Below are 22511 nucleotides of genomic sequence, written 5' to 3'. Positions count from 1 at the left end.
ATATTTTTAAAAAATGTCTTTTTTACCTTGTTTTTTTATGACAGAAAACATACTTTATAGAGTCAATAATTGAAATAATTTTTTATAAAATCAAATATTAAAAAAATAATTTTGGAATATAGAAAATAAAATAAAAATACTTATAGTCTCGAAGAATAAAGAATAAAGTAGAAGCTTGCTTGTTGTCAAATCAAATAAATAGCCATATATATATATATATATATTAATAAGATATATTTCCGATCTTAGGAAAAAAATCAAACAAATGAAAGGTATATAAAAAATATATGGAAAAGGCAAAGATTATGAAAAAGCTGAGGTGTGTGTAAGTATTTGATTTCGTTGATGCCCCTTAATGACACTTTTTTTTCCTGAAAAAGAGGGCTAAAGTCATTTAATAATTTCAATTCAGAGATGCTATTATTACAACTTATAAACAACATCTAGAATGTGAGAAAATTTGATTCTATTATAATAATGATGACGACGATGGGTTGAGCTTTCTTTCAAGTTTTCTAAATTTTATATTTAATAAATATTTTTAATACTCTTATAGAGATTAAGAATGATAATAAATATGGTATTTATTAAAAATAACTATCGTATAAATAAATACCTTATTTTCATTTCTTACAAATAATTTTAATTTATGTATTAAACTTTGGTAGAATTCTACATCAACTAAACATATAATATATAATATGTAATTAAGTTTAGAATCCACTACTTAATATCTAAGAATTTATTGAATATATCGTCTCATCCACTGTATTATCCATAACATAAAATCTCACAAATTAACAACCTGAACGTGAAAGAATGAATTAAGTTTATTTCTTAAGCTTTTTCATTAGCAGTCTCATTTGAAATTTAAATTTCCACGAAACTAGGGTTCCAGCAATTGCTGGACTAGGTTACTAAATCAGTTTCGCCTGTTTGAAACAATCACTAAACAAGTCAAAGCAAAAATACTTTTCCATTAAATTAAAATGATTAGATGATAAACTTTTAAACTAGAAACATTGATAATAACGGTCTCATCTCATGTTACAGTTGTGCCTACCATGTCAGTTCAGTTTCCAAACTTGGGGAGTTAAATCTTACAGTATTTTTTTCCCAAAATATAAAATATAAATTAGATCTTATGAGCCATGATATTGAATATGGTAAGTAAATTGCGATTCCACATGATAGTCCATTTACATGAAACTTCCGAAATATGGTTAAAATCAAGGATTTGACCTCTTTTGCAAAATTGTGTCAAAGTCGCCTCCTTTTCAGTAGGTCCTGATCAAGTGGAACCGAGACAGTATTGGGCATAATCACCGACTCACCGTGCACGGTGCAGGGACCCTCCCTAAAGAATTTATTTTCTACCGACAATCATACAACACACACTACCCATGAATTATACCCCCTTGTTGATGAGTGGCGACAACTTTTTCTCCTAAAAAAAAAAGAAAAGGATATAAATATGTAATGCACAAAGAACGGTCAGAAAAAAAATATTCAATTATGAATCAAACACAAGGAATACCTAGCTACATAGAGAAAGAAGACTGACTAATTGGCACTATGAAATTCTGTACAATTAATAATGTGCTCTCTGGTCTACATCAAATCTTATATGAAATTCTCTGCTTGCAGCAATCCAGGATAGACACACGATATCATCTGTTTAAGAGAGCTGCGAGATGCTTTTAGAAAAGCATGACCCTCCAGTGCTGCACAAGTCATCAAGAAATATTCAGCACTTCAGAAGACAAATATTGGAAAAATAATAAGGGCAGTGGAATCAAGCACAGGTGCTAAAGATGAAAGAAGAATAGTTTCACCACTAAACAGAGATTTTGCTTCCTTTGAGAAATCCTCCACACGCCCTAATACAGGTCTTATGCGACAAATTTGTAGAACACAAAGTTCCAAGTGCAAGGCCATTTCAAGTATTTGCATCAATAAGTTGCAAACATCCTGTATTTCTGGAGAGAGCTTTTGTTTGTTGGCTTGACAGAGTTCCGCAGTAATGGCAATAGCTTGATCCTGCACCCAAACGAAAATGAAGCTCAGACATCCAATTATTAGCTTCTAGGATTCAGGCACCCCATAAAGAAATCATCTTTCGCATAAAGCAAAGCCTTAAGCTCACCTGTAAATCAAACCATCGACAGAACTTTACATACTTCTAAATTTGTTCATATTATAAAGTTGTAAACATTATATGCATGAGTTGTTAAGTTCACTGTACCTGTAGTCCATGCAAGATTTCTGGCATTGGCAGCTCGGGAAAATGTGCAAGATCAACAAACCCAACCTCCTCAGCCCTTTTAGCAGCACCCTCAGTTTGTAAACATAGAAACTTTAAAAGAAGAAATGATATTCTATATACCTGCAGGGCTACAGTATCAGAGAAGCACGTTTTCGGAATAAGATCAGTACTCTCAGTTGCTTGGCAATGGATAGTTGAGAAAGAGGTCTTTCGTTTTGGCACACATCCAAGTGGGGAAAGAGCGAACCATCCATTCTTGCTATTGACAAAGGAAGGTTTTGAGCAAATTTCAAAATCCTCTTTCAGGGTAGGTGGACATAAAAGTGGGGCGTTCCTGCTTGACAAATCACCAAGGCGTTGAGATCCCCTGCTAATGAAGGCTAAAAGATGGATACACTTCTCTCTAAGTTGTCCATCCACATTTCCTATTGCCTTAATCCATGAATTCCAATGTTTTGCTAGCTCAGACATGAGCATTAAAGTATGTTCTGTTTCTTTAAGAGTAGCCAAAGATATAAATGTCCTCTGTGCTCGAGGTCTTTTCTTGTCACGATCATCAGAAGGAAAGTCTGGGGCATTTAGAGAATAAAAAATAAAACGAGCTTTTTCTGAAAAAAAGTAAGGTATCATGCTATCCACAATAGCAGTTCCAGAAGAATTGTCTCCCAAGGATTTAACCATAGCTGTAACCACAGCTAATCCAAGCCCCCAAATATCCTGGGGTATTACAAACTTCTCACATGAGCCGCCCAGATTCTCACTAGCAATGTTCGACAAATCCTCACTTGATTCAGAAAATAGCACTCTCACAGATGACAAAAAGCCAGAACAATAAAGCATTTCAGCACCTCCTCTAACTCGTGCAAGGGTCAAAAAGAACTTCATTATTATTGGAATAGAAGTTGAATTTCTATCGTGGAGTTTAAGCATAACTACTGGCAGTTCGAGATGATTCTGCAGGACAGGTAACCAAGTCCTGGGTGTCAAGAAGCTCCTCAGTATTAAATCCATAACAGACAGGGATAGCATGCAATGATCAGAAGTTGCAATGCAATTGCAAAGAATGGGTAGTAGTCCCAGGGTTGCATTTGAAACCTTTGAGAAGTCCTCACCAGAATTCTCCATGGTTGCCACACCTGAATGTGCATTGAGGGAGTTGGACTGTAATACTGAAAGCAGCAATGTGAGTAAAAGTTTCATGATCACATTAGCCTCAGAAGGTGACGGCTTAAGTGAACTCAACAGTCTTAGACCCGAACTAGCACATTTCAAAACAAGTAGGGATACATTTAGCGAGAGGCTTTTACTGACAGTTCTTGTCAATAGGAAGATTAGTTCTACTTCACATGCAAGAAAATTGAGAATATCCTCAGAGGCATCTAGAACAGCTGATAATATCTCCATGTTAGAAAGGAAAGATTGGCATATACTATCCGTGAAAGTGAATATGAGTTCATCTGAGATCCTCCCTCCAGCTGTAGCCCTCCCTTGTGACTGCAAGATCATGTGAAAAAGGAAAATTGAACAGAGACAAGCCAAAAACCGAATGGCAGGATGAATAAAGTTCCTTATAAATGACAACCATACAAAAAAAAAATCTGAAAACTAAGTACATGAAAACTGGAACATCATTGTTTAAATAACATTGTTTAAATAACTTGTCACGCTAAAATGTTTCCAATGGTCATAGTCAAACTTTCCTTTCCCCTATCCTATGTAACTTAATATTGGGATAAACCCAGGCAAAAACTTCAATGCATTTTCTTGTTCCATTGTTAACAAAAAACCAACCACAAAGTACGGACAACATTGACATAGCACCTTTCTCAAAGTAATCAACAAAACACCATGACAAACAGACCTTTTTAATGTACATTCTATCTCGATGCTTGCAGTCAGACAATGATAATTATAAAGCAAAGAATCCTACTAATGACTTCTATTCACGATGATAAAACCAATTCAAGCATTGCATATTTTCTAATCAGCCCTCAACATTTTAAGCATAATAAAATGAAGAAAAAGGTTTTCTTAAATATTGATTCTTGTTCAAACAGAAAACATTGCAACCTATAAGAACCATGCATAAGCCAACTGCAGGTCTCAAATTCACAACCATACGGAATCAATAACAGAATAGTTGGGTTAACACATGAACGTTTCAACATTTGTAACTAGCAACTCTAATTTTATTATTCAGACAGGGACATGCAACGAATGGAAATCAGAAATGTAAATTCTCACATCATGGTTGACAGTCAAAACAGCTATTAGTCCTTTTAAAGCAGAAAGCTTTGAACTTGAAAGCAACATGACTGAGTTTGCATCCTGCAGGAAACGCAACATGACTTCTGCAACCTCCTTGGATGTTCTCCAATTAGAACAATCCCACACACCTAATCTCAAATCTTCTCGCAAGTGAGGAAGGTCAAACAAGTATACATTCTTTGTAAACATATTCTTTGTAAAAGCTTCTTCATTGAACTGGTGTTGATAGGTTCCCAAAAAATTTGATTCGATAAGATACTGAGATAATTCTTTGAATGGACCAATACCAATTTTTCTCCCTTCAAGCTCTCCTTGCAAATGATAATAGAGGTCACTGAGTATCAATTTCTTTAGTTCCTTACCTTCACTACAAAATTAAGAAAACAACCAAATTGTGTTGATGTACATTGCATAAGAAAATAAACATTTGTTTTGGTAAGACAAAGTAAATCCAAGACATGAATTGTAAGGAGGGGAGAAAAAGTATGGCTTAGACTCAAATTGAAAGAACTAAGTATTTACTCAAAAAATGTTGTTACCTTAGTTAGTCTCCCAATTATTTGTGATACAATACAATGATAACGTAAGGTGTCTATTAGTGTTAGATTTCTGTTAACATTTATTAATAATTGTTAATGGGGAAATGAATTGTTCATTACGTTCCATCTTGGACACGAATAACATGTAATTGAAATAAAAGTCCAATAAGTTGACATGTGAAGTAAAAAATAACACATGGATAAGTCTATATAACCTGTAACCACGTTGTGAATACTGAGACAGTAATTCAGTGAAAGCAGGATGAATGCTCAACTGCAAAACATAGGAACGTTTCTATACATAAGAAAATGTTGACAAAATAGTAAACTAAAAGCAGAGTTCAATACGTAAAAAGAAATTTAGACATTAAACTTTTTACTTTTTGAAGCGTAACATATTCATAATGATTTGCATGACATATAGATTAAAGATATAGATATGGTTTTTAATACCCTTTACCACATTACAAAGTAAATTAGAATAAATGACTTTCTTAGCAAGAAAGAAAAAATTAGACATTGAACCTTTGCCAGAATTTCATGAATCTTCTGAAGCAATGACACAGATAAACTTCCAGAGTCGCAAACTGCTAATTTCATCATCACATGAACAGAGAATAAACTGGTGGCCACCTGAAAAATTACATGCGGAAAGTAAACAAAAATGAAAGAAAAACATAATGTATATCCATAATTGCATCGTATAAAATTAAAAGAATACTTAACCAATAAATTTTATCTTTTGATTTACGTTATGCAAAAGACCATAATAGAAACTGAAAAGTAAAATCAGAGAAGAGTGGAAAACTATTGAATGTTGAAAGTATTAAAATACATTTGCATGACGCATGCAAGGAATTGCAAAATATATTACAAAATTAACCCAATAATAGAAAAGACTGTCACACTCATTATTTCAATAAGGAAAATAAAATCAGGCTAACCTTTGCACTATTATATGTATCACTATTATGTCCATAAGAAATGTATGACTTTATTAGTTTCTCTAAAATAGAATCATTGAACAATGAAGACCAGATTCCCTTAAGATCATGAAGATTTGTGGCTTTAGATTTATCAGTTCTTGTGACATCTTGCTCCGTCTCCTTAAATTCTGCTGCATCCTTCACAGTTGACTCTGCATGAAACAACTTTCTCTGCAAGAATAGCTCATATCCCATGATTCCTAGTATCGAAGATTGACAATGGAAAGTGTATGCCAGATTGAAAGCATCTTTTTCTTTCAGACTTGTAAGCAAGGAAATTTCACTGCTAGCAATATTTGAGATTGCATTAGCCAAGTGTTCCCAGAACTTTCCATGCCTTCTTAAGGACTCCAAAAGATTGGTATACTGGGGAGCCCCTTGCCATAAGGCAATCATGAAGTTAAGTACACAAAGCAGTATGCGTGGATTGCTGGAGACAGAAAAATAAAATAAGTAGCGTACTCATATTTCAATGAGCATAACAATTGACCAGAAAAAGCACAAGCTATACGACGGAAACTAAAAAAATAGCCACCCCTTCCCCCCCAAAAAAATATACATTAAAAAGTTTGTACCTCTTCATCAGATCATCCGCCCTTTCAATATAGTGCACAAGTGCATCGATAAGACTTGATCTTTTATAAACTACATGTGTAGGAGAGGTTTCCTTTTTTTGCAGCTTCGTATCAATAACGTTCAACTGGTCTTTGGTGTTCTCCTCTGGAGCAAAGATTGTAACAATGAAAGAAGGCTACAAAAGAGAATTTCATATAAGAAAATGGAAATTGAACACAACTTAATATGCTAAAAATTCACCTTGAGACCCCTTCCCCCATAAAATCAAATTAAAACTGAAACAGAGTTCTATATAATAATTTAAATTAGAATTAACATTACTCTAGGCTTGTCAAGAACTGAAAACACCACATTTGGTGTCGGCATTTTCTTTGTTGAAAGCATTTTGGAAATTTGGCAGGGTTAAAAAGATATTTGAGTACGAAAGTGTGACTGGCTGACAAACAAACAAAAATAAAATGAAATTATAATATTAGTAATAAAAAATTAATAAACTTTTAATAAGAGAACTTAAGAACAGTGTATATATTTCTCCATTAAAATAGAGAAGCAAAACTAGTAGAATCCATTTAGAAATTTACAAAAAAAAATTATGATAAATTAAATTGTAATGAATTCTATGATATAAGCTGACATTGTGTTAGAATATTTTATTGATTTTATTGTAATTATTTATTTTTGTTAGTTGCATATATTTAGGGTAGCTAGACTGAATATCTTGTAGATCTGGTAATATTCTTTCCCTAATTTTGGGAATCCTCCTGTACAATATTTTCATATATATGATAGAACAGGGAGACCCTCCCAACCAAGTTTCACACTCAAATCTTGTGCTTTTCTACCTGTTTTAAGTCTGATTCAAGATTGCCAGAAATAAAATAAAGAAACAAATGAGTATCGGAGCAAGTAACCTTGAAATTTGTCCAAATGTGAAATGCAATTCTTTAATCTACTATACTAATTCAAACCTGGTAATGTGCAGCAGAAGTAAACAGATTAACTGTAGCAACAAATAGATCTTCATTTGACTCGGATTGCTCCAGAAGTATGTAGCTCAGAGAGTGCCTCAAATCCATGATCTAAAACCAATTACAAAAATTACTTAAGGTTGCTAAAGCAAAAATAAATATGACGAAACCAAACATAATGCCACAAACCTCATTATCAGGAACAAAGCATGTGATTCCATATGAAAATGGTTGAATACAATCTGCTATGGCAAATAACATTGAAATAAACCTAACAGCACCATATTGGATGGCCTACAGAGAGAATGAGATGTCAATTGTCAAGCAAAACAATAGAAAATCAGGTATTAACAAGTATATATTCACTGAAAGGATCGTAAAATAACTAACAAAGAACCTATCCACAGAGATATGTAAGACCCACAGTATTATGGTATCAAATGCACAATGAAGTATCCTATGTCTCAGCAAGCAAGCTTAAAAAATTATACAACACAAAAGAGAAATAATAAATGGGAGTAACTTCAAAAAAGGACAATCAAGCAAATGTAACCAATATCAATTCCTTATTCCGCTAATACTAACAGAACATATGACTAATTAAGTATATACTGAAGCGCTTACAGACCTCTAATGGAAGAAAAGGGAATACGGGCAGATGCTCATAAAGGTTCAATAAAAACTCACTATCACATAATAATGTTCAGAAAAATGTAATGTCACTCCAATTTGAGCAAGGAGAATGTTCATACCGGATCTTGAAAGTATGAAATCAGGGACAAAACAGAAGTGACAACAGGAACTGGTTTGGTCGTGCAAGAGAACACTGCTTGGAGAAAAACTGGAAAGTTCAATGAAGTATCCTGGACAAAACACTTTTCAGTATTTCCATAATGAAAAAGATATACACAGTAACTAGGAGAGAGTTTCTAGTGCAAAAACAATTTTTATAAACTTCTTTGTATAACACGAAGAATATGCTATTCCATCAATATGAATGTCTGTAATCGTATGCAACTAATAAAAACCAAGGATATTTGCAGTATTCCTCTGTACCTTAGAAAGTTTGGTCAACATGACTGAAAGAATGTCTAAAACAGAACCTATAGCAAGCTGTAATCCTTCAATTTCCATTGGATCAAAGAGGCGGCTTACATGCAATTTCTGTTGAAAAAGAATGCTCTTCTTGATTAGGAGTAGGAAGAAGTACAATAAGCTAACAAATTAATGGAATAATAAACCCAAGAAGTTTTAACATACGTCACCTCCAAAGCATGTGAAGTAGTGCAAACAATTTGGAATAATGTGTTATGGATGGAAGAATCAGAGAATAACACATTTCGTATGATCTCACCCAATTTCCCATAATTAGGCATTGATGAAATGCATTTTTTCATCAACTCAAGCACCTGCATAGTACCCCAAAGTTTGAAATTAATAACAATGGTAAACATTTATGCTTTCAATCCTGCATAGCATTCCAATAATTGTTATTTAATGATTCAACTGGAGTAGAACTAGTATTAATAAAAATATTTTTATAATTAAAAATACAAAACAATTTCAAAAAATATACAGTATCATAATTTTATAATTCTAAAAACTAAAACAAAACATAAATCTATAGGTTCTAAGCATTTAAAATACATATTAAAGTTTAAATAAAATGTCAATCATATTTAAATTGAAATTTCAATTTACATAATTTTTTATTATTAAAAACAAAATTATATGTAGAATAAAAAACGAATAATATTTTAGGTTGATTTTTTATGAGAAAATGTAAATTGTAATTTGTTAATTTTTTTGGTTTGAATTTTTGTTACCGGGTTTTCCAGTTTGATACTGGTTTTGTGCATCACCCGTTTTCCACCACAGCTGAACAGGACTAGTTCCCAGTCTAACTAGCTCACATGCTCAATCACATCAGACATACAGCAATGCCCTCAAACTAAGACAATAGACCGACAGCATGCTCTGGACACTAGTTCTGTCATACTCATAATCATTAAATTCAGTCTTAGCCCCCAACTGGATCAATGTATTAACCAGCGAAACCCCATCAAAGAAAAAAATCTCAGGCCCTAACAGAGCTGATCCCCTCCCAGTTGATGAATGAAACTTGAATATGGCTTTATTTGTCCAAAATCTGAGTTCAGGGTCAAGGGGGGGAATATTTTCATCACCTGTCTTTTTTTAAAAATAATTTACAAAGAAAAACCCCAGAATTTATCCTTTCCAGGATGGATTGTGCAACCTTGACCTTATCCCTTTTTTAGTTATTAGCCAACTGCAAGAATCTCAAGATCCAGCTGATATTGCAATTCATCCAATACAGAAATTATTTGCATGATTCACAGTTAAAAATTAGTATTCATCTGATTTGTATCAATTTGTTTAGAAATTATTTTAAATTGGATTATAAACTGTACATTGGGGACATTCTTAGTTTCAAACTATCATGTTTCCCATATTTATCTTTATTTTCTTGCTCATGCTCAATTATTTCAGTGATTACCAGTCACTACAAAGAATCTTAGAAGCGTTCCAGTTAAGATTAATGAAAACTGAGTACAGAGTTGGGTGACTTCAAACAGAAGTAGGACACACCTTCAGTGTTATTTTCCATCTAATATGCTTCATCTTGTATTTCCAATATTCGTGATTGACAAGAACATACTGCAAAGAGAAAATGATCAATGCCAGCAGATCATCATGCTCTACTCCTGTTTCTACAAGCTGTATGGTGAAGTCCAGCACTGCAAGATTCAGACCACAAATAAGACTAGAGAAAAAAGATGGAATATAGCATAAAAGTTGAGAAACCATGCAAAACCATCAGTTTTTTGACACCCATTATCCTTTACCTTTAATATGGAATAATATGCTTAATTTACTTCAAAATAATGTGATGCTGGGAGATTAAGCTTAAATGGATATGTTTCACCAATCCTATGCATGAAAATGATGTGTCTAAACAATGCAATGGCCTTCTCTATTCCTTCACTGAAGAAACTTTAACTATATTTGGTTTTGCTGGGTACGATTTCTTTTGATGCCTTATTGTGCTGCATAATTCATTTTTATATTTTAATTAAATCTAATATTTTCAGGTGGAAGCGAAATCTTCACAGGCCAATGTGCCATTGACTTTGTTCATTTTTATTACATTGATGGTGGACTTGGACCTCATGCAGTCAAAAATGGTATGGCTGTTGATTTTAAAGGGAGAGAGATATTGTTAAAATAATATAAGCATGCACTAATCTTAAGTTGGGTTTGCGATTTTTTCCCTACTCTATAAAACAATTTCTGTCTTATATTAGCAAATTCAGATTGAATATTGTGTAACAAGCTCATTTGTAGATGAAAAAAAATATAAGAATTAATGTTGAGACAGATGGCTTTTTTCTTTTTGTCTACCTTCAATGTTTGAATGAATTTCTCAAGTTAAGGTAGAAAATACTTGGTTGGCTTAGTGACAAAGTTGATATGATAAAAAAAAATCATTTAGTTTGATTAAAACAATTGGAATGCACACTACCATATTTTTTTCAGCAATCATAACCAAAACCATGTTTTAATTGTAATTATAATTAAATATTCAATATTTATTACACCTAAGATTTTTTTTAATTAAAGTTTTCGTGTTAGGCATTATTACACCTAAGATTCAATGTATATTTTTTTATACTAAACTTGAAGAGGTTAATTTTGATGTACCGACAATGTAAAATTAAGTAACACACTAGATATGAATTTCAAAGTAATAACATAAAAGTGTACAATCATTAAAAATATGACAACTCGTGATTAGTTGCCAATGCAAACATCTTGACTTTGTTAGTACATCCCAAATTTCCAACTAAATTCATTTAATACATACGCAATTTTAAGTTTTATACAATTAATTTTAATAAAATAAACAGTTTAAATTCTAAGATAGATAAAATCTTATATATTTTTTTTTAATAAAGTAAAGAATGCTATGGCATCACTATACAAGTTGCAAACTTAACTAGATTAGTTCTACAACTTGTATCAATCATATTCTGCATTCTTAGAAATATTATAAAAGAAAAGAAATACAAAAAGTAGGGACTCAAACCAAACCAAACCAAACACGTAAATTTATTTCAAAGAAAAGTCCTGCACAAAGCACAGACTACTAATTAGCATTTGAAAAACATAACACATATTATCCACTATACCAAGTTTCAGAGCAAGCTAAATAAGCACAAGAATATTAGAGACAAACAATTAGAAACAAACAAATATCATCACAACAATAAAGTGCATAAGAAATCAATGTTAGTCATACCTGATATTGCCAAGGGGCAATCATTACTGCTTTGCTCACAGTCAATTAAAAGCATCCTAGCCAGTTTGCAAGAAAGCAACCATGACCCACTGTAAAAAAGGCATAATAAGAACTGGCAAACGTAACTTCACACTTTAAAATTGATAACAATAAGCCACTTTGACACCACATGCCACCAGAAGAATATATATGAAAACGTCAACTCATACAATAAAAGACAAAAAAGGATTAACATATCCCATGTCTTTTTATGAAAGCACCCAATTTCAATAGAATATTGTGAAGATAGTAAGTTTTCCTATTAGTATATGTATATGCACGTTATTTTAAAAATAGGGCTTTACCTTGATAAGCCATTACTGCCTACATTGAACACAGGTGTCTGCAAAGTCATATCAAACAGGTTTGCCTTTAGAGTAGCCGTTGCAACGATAGATGGAGAACTGGATTGGAAAAGAAAATAATTAGTTAGCCTTTTCTCAATTAGACTATTAATTCATAAAAACAAACAAGAAAGCTCAAAACAATACATCATAATACTATTAAGACAAAAAAGACAGACATACAGATCAAATATTTGATTAGCACAATTTGATCTACATCTACAAAAGAATAAATTAAATTACCAAATCAACATAATGGCTAAAATCTTGATACCCATTGACATAAGCACGGCACCAGAGGAATTCAGAGGCAGTTTTTTAATTAAATTGCAAACTATCTCAACCACCCTGTAAATATAAGAAAAACATCATTTTAAAAACAAGGGATAAACAGAATATATCAAAAAATTAATCAAGGAAAATACATGAATATAAAGACAACCATTCAAATTGAATAATTTACCAGACCCTCTTTTCAACCTGCTCATTCATCAAGTCAACAGCATCAAATTGCAAAGAGTTGCTGATGTCCATCACAGCAAAGCAAATACCCTGCACATAGTAAAAGAATCATTGACCAGATTTCTTAGGTACTCAGGTACACAGAGGTTACTGCCATAACTATTAACGTGCAGATCTTCTAGTTAATAATACTACGTATAACCTTTAATCTCATATCAAGATGCCATCCGTGAGAAATATATTACTGGATTTGCAACAATTACCACGCAGTGGCTGTATCCTTACAAAGAACCAAATTGAAAACAAATGGTCAATTAAACTTAATAAACTTACAGTATTAAAGGACACCAGTCTACTAAGCAGGTCAAGTGTAAAAGCAACTTCATCCTTGTTATCCAAATACATTTCTTGGGCCAAATGTAAGAGTAATACAAACATTCCAGATGATGAATACTACAAAGAACAACAGAACAACATTTTGTCAGCGTGAATTCAGATATAGAGACAATCTCGATAAGATAAAAATCCCACTGCAAGTAATAATATAATCTCCAAATTACAGTAAAAATTATTAGGAGTGTAAAGTACAAGGAACATTTAAAATTGCCAACTAAATAATAATTGAAGATGCCGAAAAAAATAAAAAAGAAAACAACAATTGAAGACTGGAGACTGGAACATCATCATTTATTTGATTATCACTGTTGAAATTATATAATTTTAGATATTGAGAGAGGAAAAGAGACAAAAAAAATGAAACACTGAACTGATATTAACTGAGATGCAATACAATGCATTGTTATATTTGGTATATTCATAAAACCTATAAGTACTAACCCTTTCTTTATATTTGAGATGTGAGGGTTGTTCCCCACTTAAATAATTTCTGGGTTGTATCTCTTGTCAATTTGAGAATTGGATTTTCCCCAATCCACCCCCTCATTTTCAACATTATTGGGTTTGGTCCATGGCAACAATATGGTTAGTGACCTTTTGGGTTTAAGTCTAACTCAACCCCACAAAACTAACTTATAAGATGAGAATTCTCCCCTGCTTATATACTCTTTTCAAGTTCTATCTATAGTCAACGTAGGACCTGAGTTTTTCCACTACCCTATTTACAGTAATCATTAATCCCAACTAATTCTGGAAAACATTGAAAAGATAAAGAAATTTGGTAACTAATCCTAAGGCATAAAGAGGAAATAAGGAAACTAATATTGAAGCATAATCTAAGATGTGATAAAGTATTTTTGCAAATTCTAACAATCACTAAAGAATAATATTTCAGATTGCAAACAAATTACCAAAGAATTTAAAGAGAATTTCTATTAGGAACTTTTGGAATGAGTCTCACTTCATATGATTGGCAGAATTTTCAGGTTATTGTTTATTCTCATCATAGTCCAATGCAAAGAGGAGACATAAAGGAAATACAACAACAAGCAATAGCATTTTAAAAATAATAATTCAACTATTTCAACACCACCAAAAAAGTGAAGAAAAATAATTATTATAGATCAGGGTACAGGAAGCACTGAGAAATGTAAAATACAAAATGCAGCATAGCAAGTTAGTAACAATATTAGCATAATTCACCTCCCATCGTACAAGGGCAGTATTTTCTCCAACAACTCTTAAGATGCGCCCATGAGTTCCAGCCGGAATAAAGAAACCTTCAACCCCAGGAACTCGCACTGGCTGTTGTGCTTCAACTATCTGTGAATCACTATTAATCTCAAACAAAGATGATATACCAACAGACCTATTTAGAAAGTTATACCTGTAGAAAAAATGCATCCATAAGAAAGGCTACCAGGTATTCAAGTCACAAAAGTGTACCTTTGGCTTTGAAGGACCAATGGTACAGTAATTCAATTCCAATGAGATAACAGAAATAACAAGCATTCTTCATTTACTTACACACACTCTGCCGGCCAAGTTCCTTCACTAAGGGATGACAGGAGTCGAACAAGTTCAATGCTCCTGAAAGGAAACTCACTCTCTAGGTTGCAAAGAAGAGACCGAATTGGACCATCAATAAAACTTTCCTTGTCCCAAAACTGAATACATAATGATTCCTGAAAGTTAAGGATCACAATCCTTGAATTAATATATAATCACAGGCAGATATAATGATAATTAAGCAATGAATATAATGAAGGAGAACAATTATACATCCAAACCTCTCCACGATAAATCTTGCATAGAATATCCAGTATTAGAGTGGGGTTACCATCATCTGGCTGCGCATTTGTTGAAGCAGAAAAAATGAGAAAGACATAAAAATCTCATAAAAACTAACTGCAGAGTTTACAACAATACCTGAAGGTTGATTTCATAAGATGCAATGAATGCAGAAATGAATGTCCTCAAAACACCGCGATATCCAGACATTGGGCCCTAAATGGTAGATAAGTGGCAGAAATGAATGGAGGACATTATTTATGATAAAATTTATACAGAAGAGCATACAGAATAAGTCTGTATAAACTATACTACCAATAAAGTATGAATATTAATAATACAATATATCATGCTTAGTTTTCTTTTTATAAACACAATTTAGTTAGTTGAAAGCTTAATGATTCATGGTAGAAAAGAAAGGAATCAGTCAAGGTTTAAAAAATATCAATCCACTAGAACAAGTTATGCTACCCAAGTCCAAATGACGCACATCATAATCCTTCAAAATGTCACATTCAAGGATTTCAAGACAATAACGCAAGGATCCAGCTTCGAAGGCTTGACGGACATAACTAATGTGATCAATCTCCTGGATGCAGACAAAAGAAAAAGGGTAAACTTTGTAGTACACACCCATGATAAGTAGTAAAAAAAAAATTCACATAAAACTTAACCACATACCATTAGCTCATTGTTTTCATCTTTCTCCAGAAGTGTCAAGAGTAGATAGAGAAATACAGCCCAAGCTAAAACTAGAGGACCAGCTTCATTCATTTCAAAAGCATTGAAAGTAGAAACTAGTGCATCCATCTCTTGGACATCAGTCATGGAAAAAGTAGACACGCCTTTCCTGGGAAATCCAAATTCCAAACAGATTTTACATCATTCAACAAAACATTAATTTAAAAAAACAATTGTAAAATACAGACAGTCAATTTATCCATGCTATATAGTTAATATACTAAGGATACTACACGTGAATGAAGAATTTGACTGAATACCCACAGCTCAACAAAGGGTATCACTGCATGAAACGAAGTAAATGGGAATGTTCCATATCCAAAGTTTACAACAATAATCAAAACAGACATGTTGAATTATAGGTAAAATTAACGAATTCTAATAATGATGCATAGCATATAACTTTGCTATTCAGAATATCCCAAAAAATAAAAGCAATAAACAAGAGTCCTCAAGGTAAGAGATAGCTGGATTTCACTGAAGAACAGAATAGGACAAAGTATGCAATTTGTTATCTAGTCGCAGATTGCAATTCTACTTGGTTAATGAATGAAATGGCATTTAAGAAAGGTGATCCAATCAAGAGATTATTTGCCTCGTGATTGCTTACATCGCAAGATATTTTCTATGACAAATTATTTTAGATTCAAGAAAAAGCCTGGCAGACCACATTCAGATTAGCATAAACCAGTCATTGCATCAAAGATGATGTTTCAGATTATAGCCTTGAAATCCACACTACATCCTGGTTTAACCAAACTGTTTCACAAAATGCTTTTGCTATAACTTCGAAGCACTGATCATAATATAAATAAATACTAGGCGAACCTATATGGTACTTCATCATGAACCATTTGAAGAACATTCTCCAGGTTCAGGTTTTCGATTAAAATAAGCAGCAGCTGAACTTTAGCATGATAAGACAATTGTTGTGTTTCCGTAGTAATTGCTAGTTTTCCCAAGTTATAATCACCAGCTAAGATCCCCTGAAACAAACAAAAAAAAAAATTTAAAACAAGGATTTGATTCAAAAACATATCCCAAGTCAAGTCTTGGCAGAGATATTATTAAAAGGATTGTTTGCAATTGTACGATCTATACAAACATGAGTGTTCTTCTTTATAATGAAGAGATACAATAATAAGGAACAAAATCAATATCTAATAATGGGAAATATTTGATAAGATATTTCCCTATCAAATCAAACCATATCTCTAACACTCCCCCTCAAGCTGGAAAATATGTATTGTGAATCAAATTTGTTACAAATGTCATCAATTCAATAACTCTTGAGAGGCTTAGCGAGCATGTTAGTTAGTTGGTGGTTGGAGCTGACAAAGTCAAGAATAACAACTTCCCACATCAATTTGGCACAAGTGTTTGCAGATGAAGTACTGATGAACTAGCAACACATGGAGGTGGTTGGCCGTGAGTTGGGCAGTGTAGTGATAGCTAGAAAACGGTATCTTCAATTGCAAGCATTAGAGGTCCAAGGACACAACAACTGTTGGAGAGCAAAAAACGTTTCAAGGGCATAGTAACTACCGAAGAGCAAAAATGCTTAGAGTGCATGATCACTACCAAAGAGAAAAAATGTTTAAAGGGCACTGAGACTGCCGAAGAGAAAAAAAATGCTTATAGAGTGCGGCAACTTCCATAAAGAAAAAAAATGTTGCTACAAGTATTATTAACCTGAGAGAAAGTCTGAGTGACATAGTCTAGCCAATGCATCTAAGAAAAAAGTCATGGCCTAACAAATTAGTGACAAAACAAGTCGCAGAAGATGGTACTACTGCAATATCATATTACAAAGTAGTTTATGTCTAACTCAATCCCACAAAACTAGTTTGTAAAGTGAAGATTCCCTCAATTATATATTGTATTTTGACACTATTTCTAATTGATGTGAGACTTGGATTTTTTTTACAATACATCTCACATCCAACACTATTGGGTTTGGTATATAACATGGTGAGTGGCCACTTTTAATGGATGTAGGATAGACTTTGATACCATATTAAAAGAATTGCTTGTAATTGTGTGATTTGTACATACATGAGTATTGTTATTTATAATGAAGGAGAGAGAGAATAATATTTGGTAAGATATTTCCTTGTAAAATCATATCATATCTCCCCATTTAATGTAATCAGATTATAAATATTATACCTTGTAAAGAGAACCAAACTTCTTCCATATTTCCCCACTACAGGTACAAAATGAGTCATAATATGCCAGGAAAAGGATGTCTAAAACCAAGTTGTCTTCAATTAGAGTCTCCTCAGCCCACAGAGTAAAAAGCTCAACATCCTTCAAGCATTCCACAATTAACAACAGATGAGTCATCAAGCAATAAATTTTCCAATTAACAGTCATATTACGAATATACAAATTAAAAATAAATGAAAAATTCCCATTAGAGAATAGAAAAGGATTATTCCAACATCTAGTGTTCACATGCTCCAGATGATAATATACAATTATAACATCTCATAGCTTTGAGACACATAGCACACTAATCAAGAACAGAAAAAATAGTGCAAGAAGAGCATGTGGTACAAGAAGACTCGGCTATTAATATTACAGCATACACATAGATTATTGCATTAAAGTTATGTAAGGATCGCATACAAAAGACAAGTTAACTACCCATTTAAATTTTGCAATGTAATGGTGCCAAATTAAACTGAACATACCATTTGTTCTGGGTAGCTACAAGACAGAAGATTCTCAAAGAACAATATTAATTTACTTTCAAGACCATCATGAAACAATTTTCTTGCCTCCTCCTTCATAGTATTATCTTCAGACACAGGACCATTATGTACTGATGTAGAGTCAAAATCCAAAGAAATATCAGCAAGCAGAATGAATTAACATAAAGTATAAATGTTTACTAAACTTATACAAAATGAATGTGTGTGATCAAACTAGAGAATTAACAAAACAAGTACTAAGTGCCCATGAAAAGAAACATGATACACTTACTAGCATGCATGAGAATCCACCTGATGCACTTTAGCAAGCACTGTCGCTCCTTGTAATATTGAATTAACATCTTCATAAACAGAAAGAAAAGAAATCAGAAACATGAACTCAAAAGAAAGCATCACAGAAAAAATACTGTCAGCAAACAATTTTCTAAATGAATTATCTATATCAAATTACTAGAAAGTTCAGAAGCAGCTAAAATACCAGTACATTTGAACTGTCCAATCTAGAGAAGCAGCCTAGAAACAACTAAGTTTTCAGAGAGACGAGAAAAACAAAGAAAGCAAAAAAAAACACTTTAGTATTATTTTTTCTTAAATTACATACATGGGACCTAAGGAGAGAAATTTCCTTCCAAAGGCTTACCCTTCACAAGGGGTTCGCCTTTCCACAACAGAGCCTTTGCTCTGTCATCAAATCTAAACTCCAAAATGCCTCCCTTGTACCTTGATCCAACTATTTAAACCCCTGTGCCTGACTACCTATCCACTAAACAGATTCTGACTATAAGTAACTAAACAAACATCCAACCATCTAACTAAATCTGACCCTCTTCTCATATATTCTTCTGGGTCCTATCATGTCATGAACCCACTAATGATAGAAGATAGAAAAGGGAAGAACCTGAAAGGTTTCCAGTTGACAGAAAACACCCATATCATGTAATGAGGTTCTCTTACAAACTTTATAAGTTATATTTAAACCATATATGTGGTCAATGAGAAATTAAACATTCACCTTTGAGACTGTCATTAAGGAAACTGCAAAAGGGCCACAACTAAAGGTAGCTAAGAATGACCACAATTAAGACGGTTTCCAACACCACCTTTCAAGAGAGTGGCAGACACAAGTGACATAATAACAAACCTAAGACACAATCCCATAAAACAAACTTGTAAGGTCAGGATTTCCAAAGTCTTATAAGTTATAAGCACTACATAGGTCATACCCTATAATCAATGTGAGATTTCTACCACCAAAGAGCCGCATCACAGTGGCTGTGCTTGACTAAGCCTTACTAGTCAACCCATCCATAGGAAGCCCATTTCAACCAACAAGTGACCACAATTAAGGCAGCTTTCTAAAACCCTCTCCCTTTACACTCGTGGCAATAGGCCTACAGCGTGGCAATTTGACAATGTAGGTGGCCCAACATCGGATGCAGGATAAACTCTAATAACATCAGCTCAGGACTTAAATTAATCTCAGAAAACTAACTTATAAGTTAAAGACTATCTAAGCCTTATAAAGACTAAAAGCCAAAATCTTGGTGGCTCCACACTACGAAACCTAACTCAACCTTTCTAGTCAACCCCTCCATATGACTCTAGTCGCAAGCTTTGAAACCAGTACATCCCTCCTTCAGAGTCATTTCTAATATGAAGATTGCAATATAATAGATTTGTCACTGATGATAATCTTCTTAAATGTTGGTTGGTATATGATTCCTAGATGTCAGAATCACATTGAAACTGTTGCACACTTCTTTTTTCATTGCCCATTTGTTTTGTTATCTTCTGGTATTGGCTTAGTTCATGTTTGAAAGTTCATATTGATCATCAAAACCTAGATTTGGTGTTGCTATGTATTGACACTGCTTGAGTAAACCAGTAAAGATTGTGCTTCCAGATGCTATCAGTTGGAGATCTCACATTAATTAGAGATATGGCCAAATTATAATATATAAGTTAGTACAAATATCACCTTACAAACTGATTTTGAGAAGTTGAGTTAAGTTTAAAGACCACTTTTGTCATCAATGTCATTTGGAATAGCCAAAATTTTATCTGTTTTGAAGGACATAATTCATTATTCCAGCTTGAGAAACTGTTTCTTTTATTGTTAACATGGTGGTAATCTATGCTCCTATTCTATGAAATCTAACATCAAAGTGTTTGGCATTCTTAAAGAATTTGGCATCTCTAATAAATTGAATCTTGCCCGTTTATGGCTATCTCCACCTTGTGTTTGGATGAAGTGTAACATTGATGGAGCTGCTCATGGAGCTCCTGGTCTTACTGCTTGTGGGAGCTTATTTCAAGATAGAGCTATTGCCTTTGAAGGTTGTTTCACTCATTCACCACTACCATTTATGCAGAACTTCTTGGTGTTATTTGAGCTGTTGAAATTGCTGTTGAGAAAGGATGACATAGTCTATGAATTGCAAGTGACTCTATGTTGGTGGTTCAAGCTTTCTCCAATCATCACATTATTCCTTGGCATCTTCAAAATCAGTGGCAGAATATGTTGTATAGGCTTAGGAATATGAGATTTCATGTATCTCGTATAGAGCGGGAAACCATTGTGTTGACAAACTTGCTACTTTTGGTGTTGGACACACATGTACTATGTGATGGGATCTTATTCCAATTTTATTAAGTTTGATTTCTAAACCCCAACCACAACTCTAAGTCCTGAGCAACAAGTGCCACATAAAAATTATAAAAAATATTTGGAATTTGTCCAACCATTACTTCACAGCTCACATAATCCACTAAAGTTACTTTATTTGAAAGTGGTTTGTAAAAACATGTTAAATCAGCCAAATCCCTCTCAATATGTACAAAGTATGATCATTCTAGAAATAAGCATTTGACTAATACAGAAATGCAGCAAGGTGATAGAGCTACTGACCATGTGAAGGAACTCTGGAGAAATGGAATCAGCAGCTGCATCGTTATGTTTGACGGACCTTTCAACAAAAATGTATGATTGAACCTCGTCTAGTAGCTGAAATAAACAATAATGGGAATAGAAAATCACCTTGAGTATCAGCATTACTAACCGACAGTGAATAACTGACATTAATAGGGTAAATTCCCCATAATACAGATAATGAAAAAACAACACTAGTCCCCACACAGTAGAAACATAAGGACAAAATCATTTCTGAGGCCATAGAATAAACTTTCAAATTTCAATGTCAAAACATTTCTCTCAGCAATCAAATAACTTCACTCCATCCTAAACTCCTGACCCAGCACAAAAACTTCAACAATTAAGCTTATGATATAGTAATGATCACTAAGCAAGCACAAACAAGAAACTAACTGACCAGGATGGAGCTAATCTGCAACGCTTTATCTTTCAGGTGAGGCTGAACAGTGAGCTGGTGAGATCCAATTTTCAGCGTTTTTGAATTCAGAGCTTGCTTGGAACTCTGATTGGGCGGTTTGAAGCGCGAAAGTGTGTCTACGAACCACGCATGGTTGTCCTTCAACTTCTTCGCCTAAATAAACAAGAAAATGATTCGTGTAAATTCACAAATTCAGACTCACACAAAGGCGCACAGAGATTATTGAAAGTGTACCAAGTTAGGTGGGAGATCTGAGGACATAGAGGAATTCTCAAGCTCTGCGAGGAGCACGGTGAATGAGTCCCACCACAAAGAAGCATCGACGGAACTGATATCGGCCATTGTTGGAGGAGAGAACAAAGAAGAAGAAGAAGAAGAGAAAGTTAAACCCTAACACTGCAAGAACGCAGCAATGGAAGGGTTTAGTTTAATCTTTTCATTTGATTTTTTCGCGCTTTCTATGCTTTCTCACGGTCTGAACGAAGTCTTGTTACAAACCTGGGTTATTGATTTATCAATTACTTTCTCTTTCTAGACTTAACATTTTTATTTTTAATTCATTTTTTATTTAATTTTAATTATCTCTACTTAATTGTATAATTTTTTTAACAAAACTAGGTTGAATATAGCAAAACACTTTCTAATAACTAAAATAATATGAAAATGTATTGTATTGTTAACTTAAATAACTTAGTATAAAATTTATTTTATAACTTTTTATTAGTAATAGAAACTATTTTACATATT

At 33.3% G+C, this 22511-nt stretch overlaps 1 protein-coding gene across 9 annotated transcripts; it reads right to left on the bottom strand.

The window, feature by feature from the left end:
- Positions 1 to 949: 949 nt before the first annotated feature.
- LOC137827670 (nucleoporin (DUF3414)) lies at positions 950 to 22275 on the bottom strand. 9 transcript variants are annotated; one of them, XR_011083801.2, is made up of 33 exons: positions 21999 to 22275; positions 21744 to 21917; positions 21323 to 21418; positions 18686 to 18755; positions 18394 to 18524; positions 17867 to 18007; positions 16526 to 16683; positions 15638 to 15806; positions 15447 to 15545; positions 15095 to 15172; positions 14956 to 15015; positions 14693 to 14850; positions 14369 to 14552; positions 13103 to 13222; positions 12771 to 12859; positions 12551 to 12655; positions 12269 to 12367; positions 11925 to 12013; positions 10214 to 10362; positions 8869 to 9012; positions 8660 to 8767; positions 8356 to 8466; positions 7793 to 7897; positions 7604 to 7714; positions 6635 to 6810; positions 6018 to 6489; positions 5599 to 5706; positions 5289 to 5347; positions 4511 to 4901; positions 2246 to 3760; positions 1836 to 2040; positions 1538 to 1724; positions 950 to 1447 (listed from the first exon to the last, which is right to left on the bottom strand). XR_011083801.2 is itself a non-coding variant. In XM_068635019.2 (32 exons), the coding sequence occupies exons 1-32, from the start codon at positions 22104 to 22106 to the stop codon at positions 1624 to 1626; spliced, it is 5883 nt and encodes a 1960-aa protein (XP_068491120.2). In that variant the 5' UTR covers positions 22107 to 22275; the 3' UTR covers positions 1537 to 1623. The 9 variants fall into 9 exon arrangements, 1 of the variants encoding a protein (XP_068491120.2); XR_011083819.2 differs by having other exon boundaries at positions 1565 to 1724; XR_016517292.1 differs by having other exon boundaries at positions 14381 to 14552; positions 21999 to 22253.
- Positions 22276 to 22511: the final 236 nt, after the last annotated feature.

The sequence above is a fragment of the Phaseolus vulgaris genome, chromosome 11 (genome assembly GCF_051622355.1).
Source record: "Phaseolus vulgaris cultivar YP4 chromosome 11, ASM5162235v1, whole genome shotgun sequence".
Lineage (NCBI taxonomy): Eukaryota > Viridiplantae > Streptophyta > Magnoliopsida > Fabales > Fabaceae > Phaseolus > Phaseolus vulgaris.
The sequence above is the reverse complement of the archived record's forward strand: the minus strand, read 5'-3'. Positions and strand labels throughout refer to the sequence as shown.

Excerpts from the sequence above, each read along its gene's own strand:
- LOC137827670 (XM_068635019.2), bottom strand. The coding sequence starts at position 22,106 with ATGGCCGATATCAGTTCCGTCGATGCTTCTTTGTGGTGGGACTCATTC. Across the intron at positions 12,656-12,770 it reads CAGGTTGAAAAGAGGGTCTG|GGTGGTTGAGATAGTTTGCA; the intron begins GTAAATTATTCA and ends TTATATTTACAG. Across the intron at positions 9,013-10,213 it reads GATGGAAAATAACACTGAAG|GTGCTTGAGTTGATGAAAAA; the intron begins GTGTGTCCTACT and ends GGTACTATGCAG.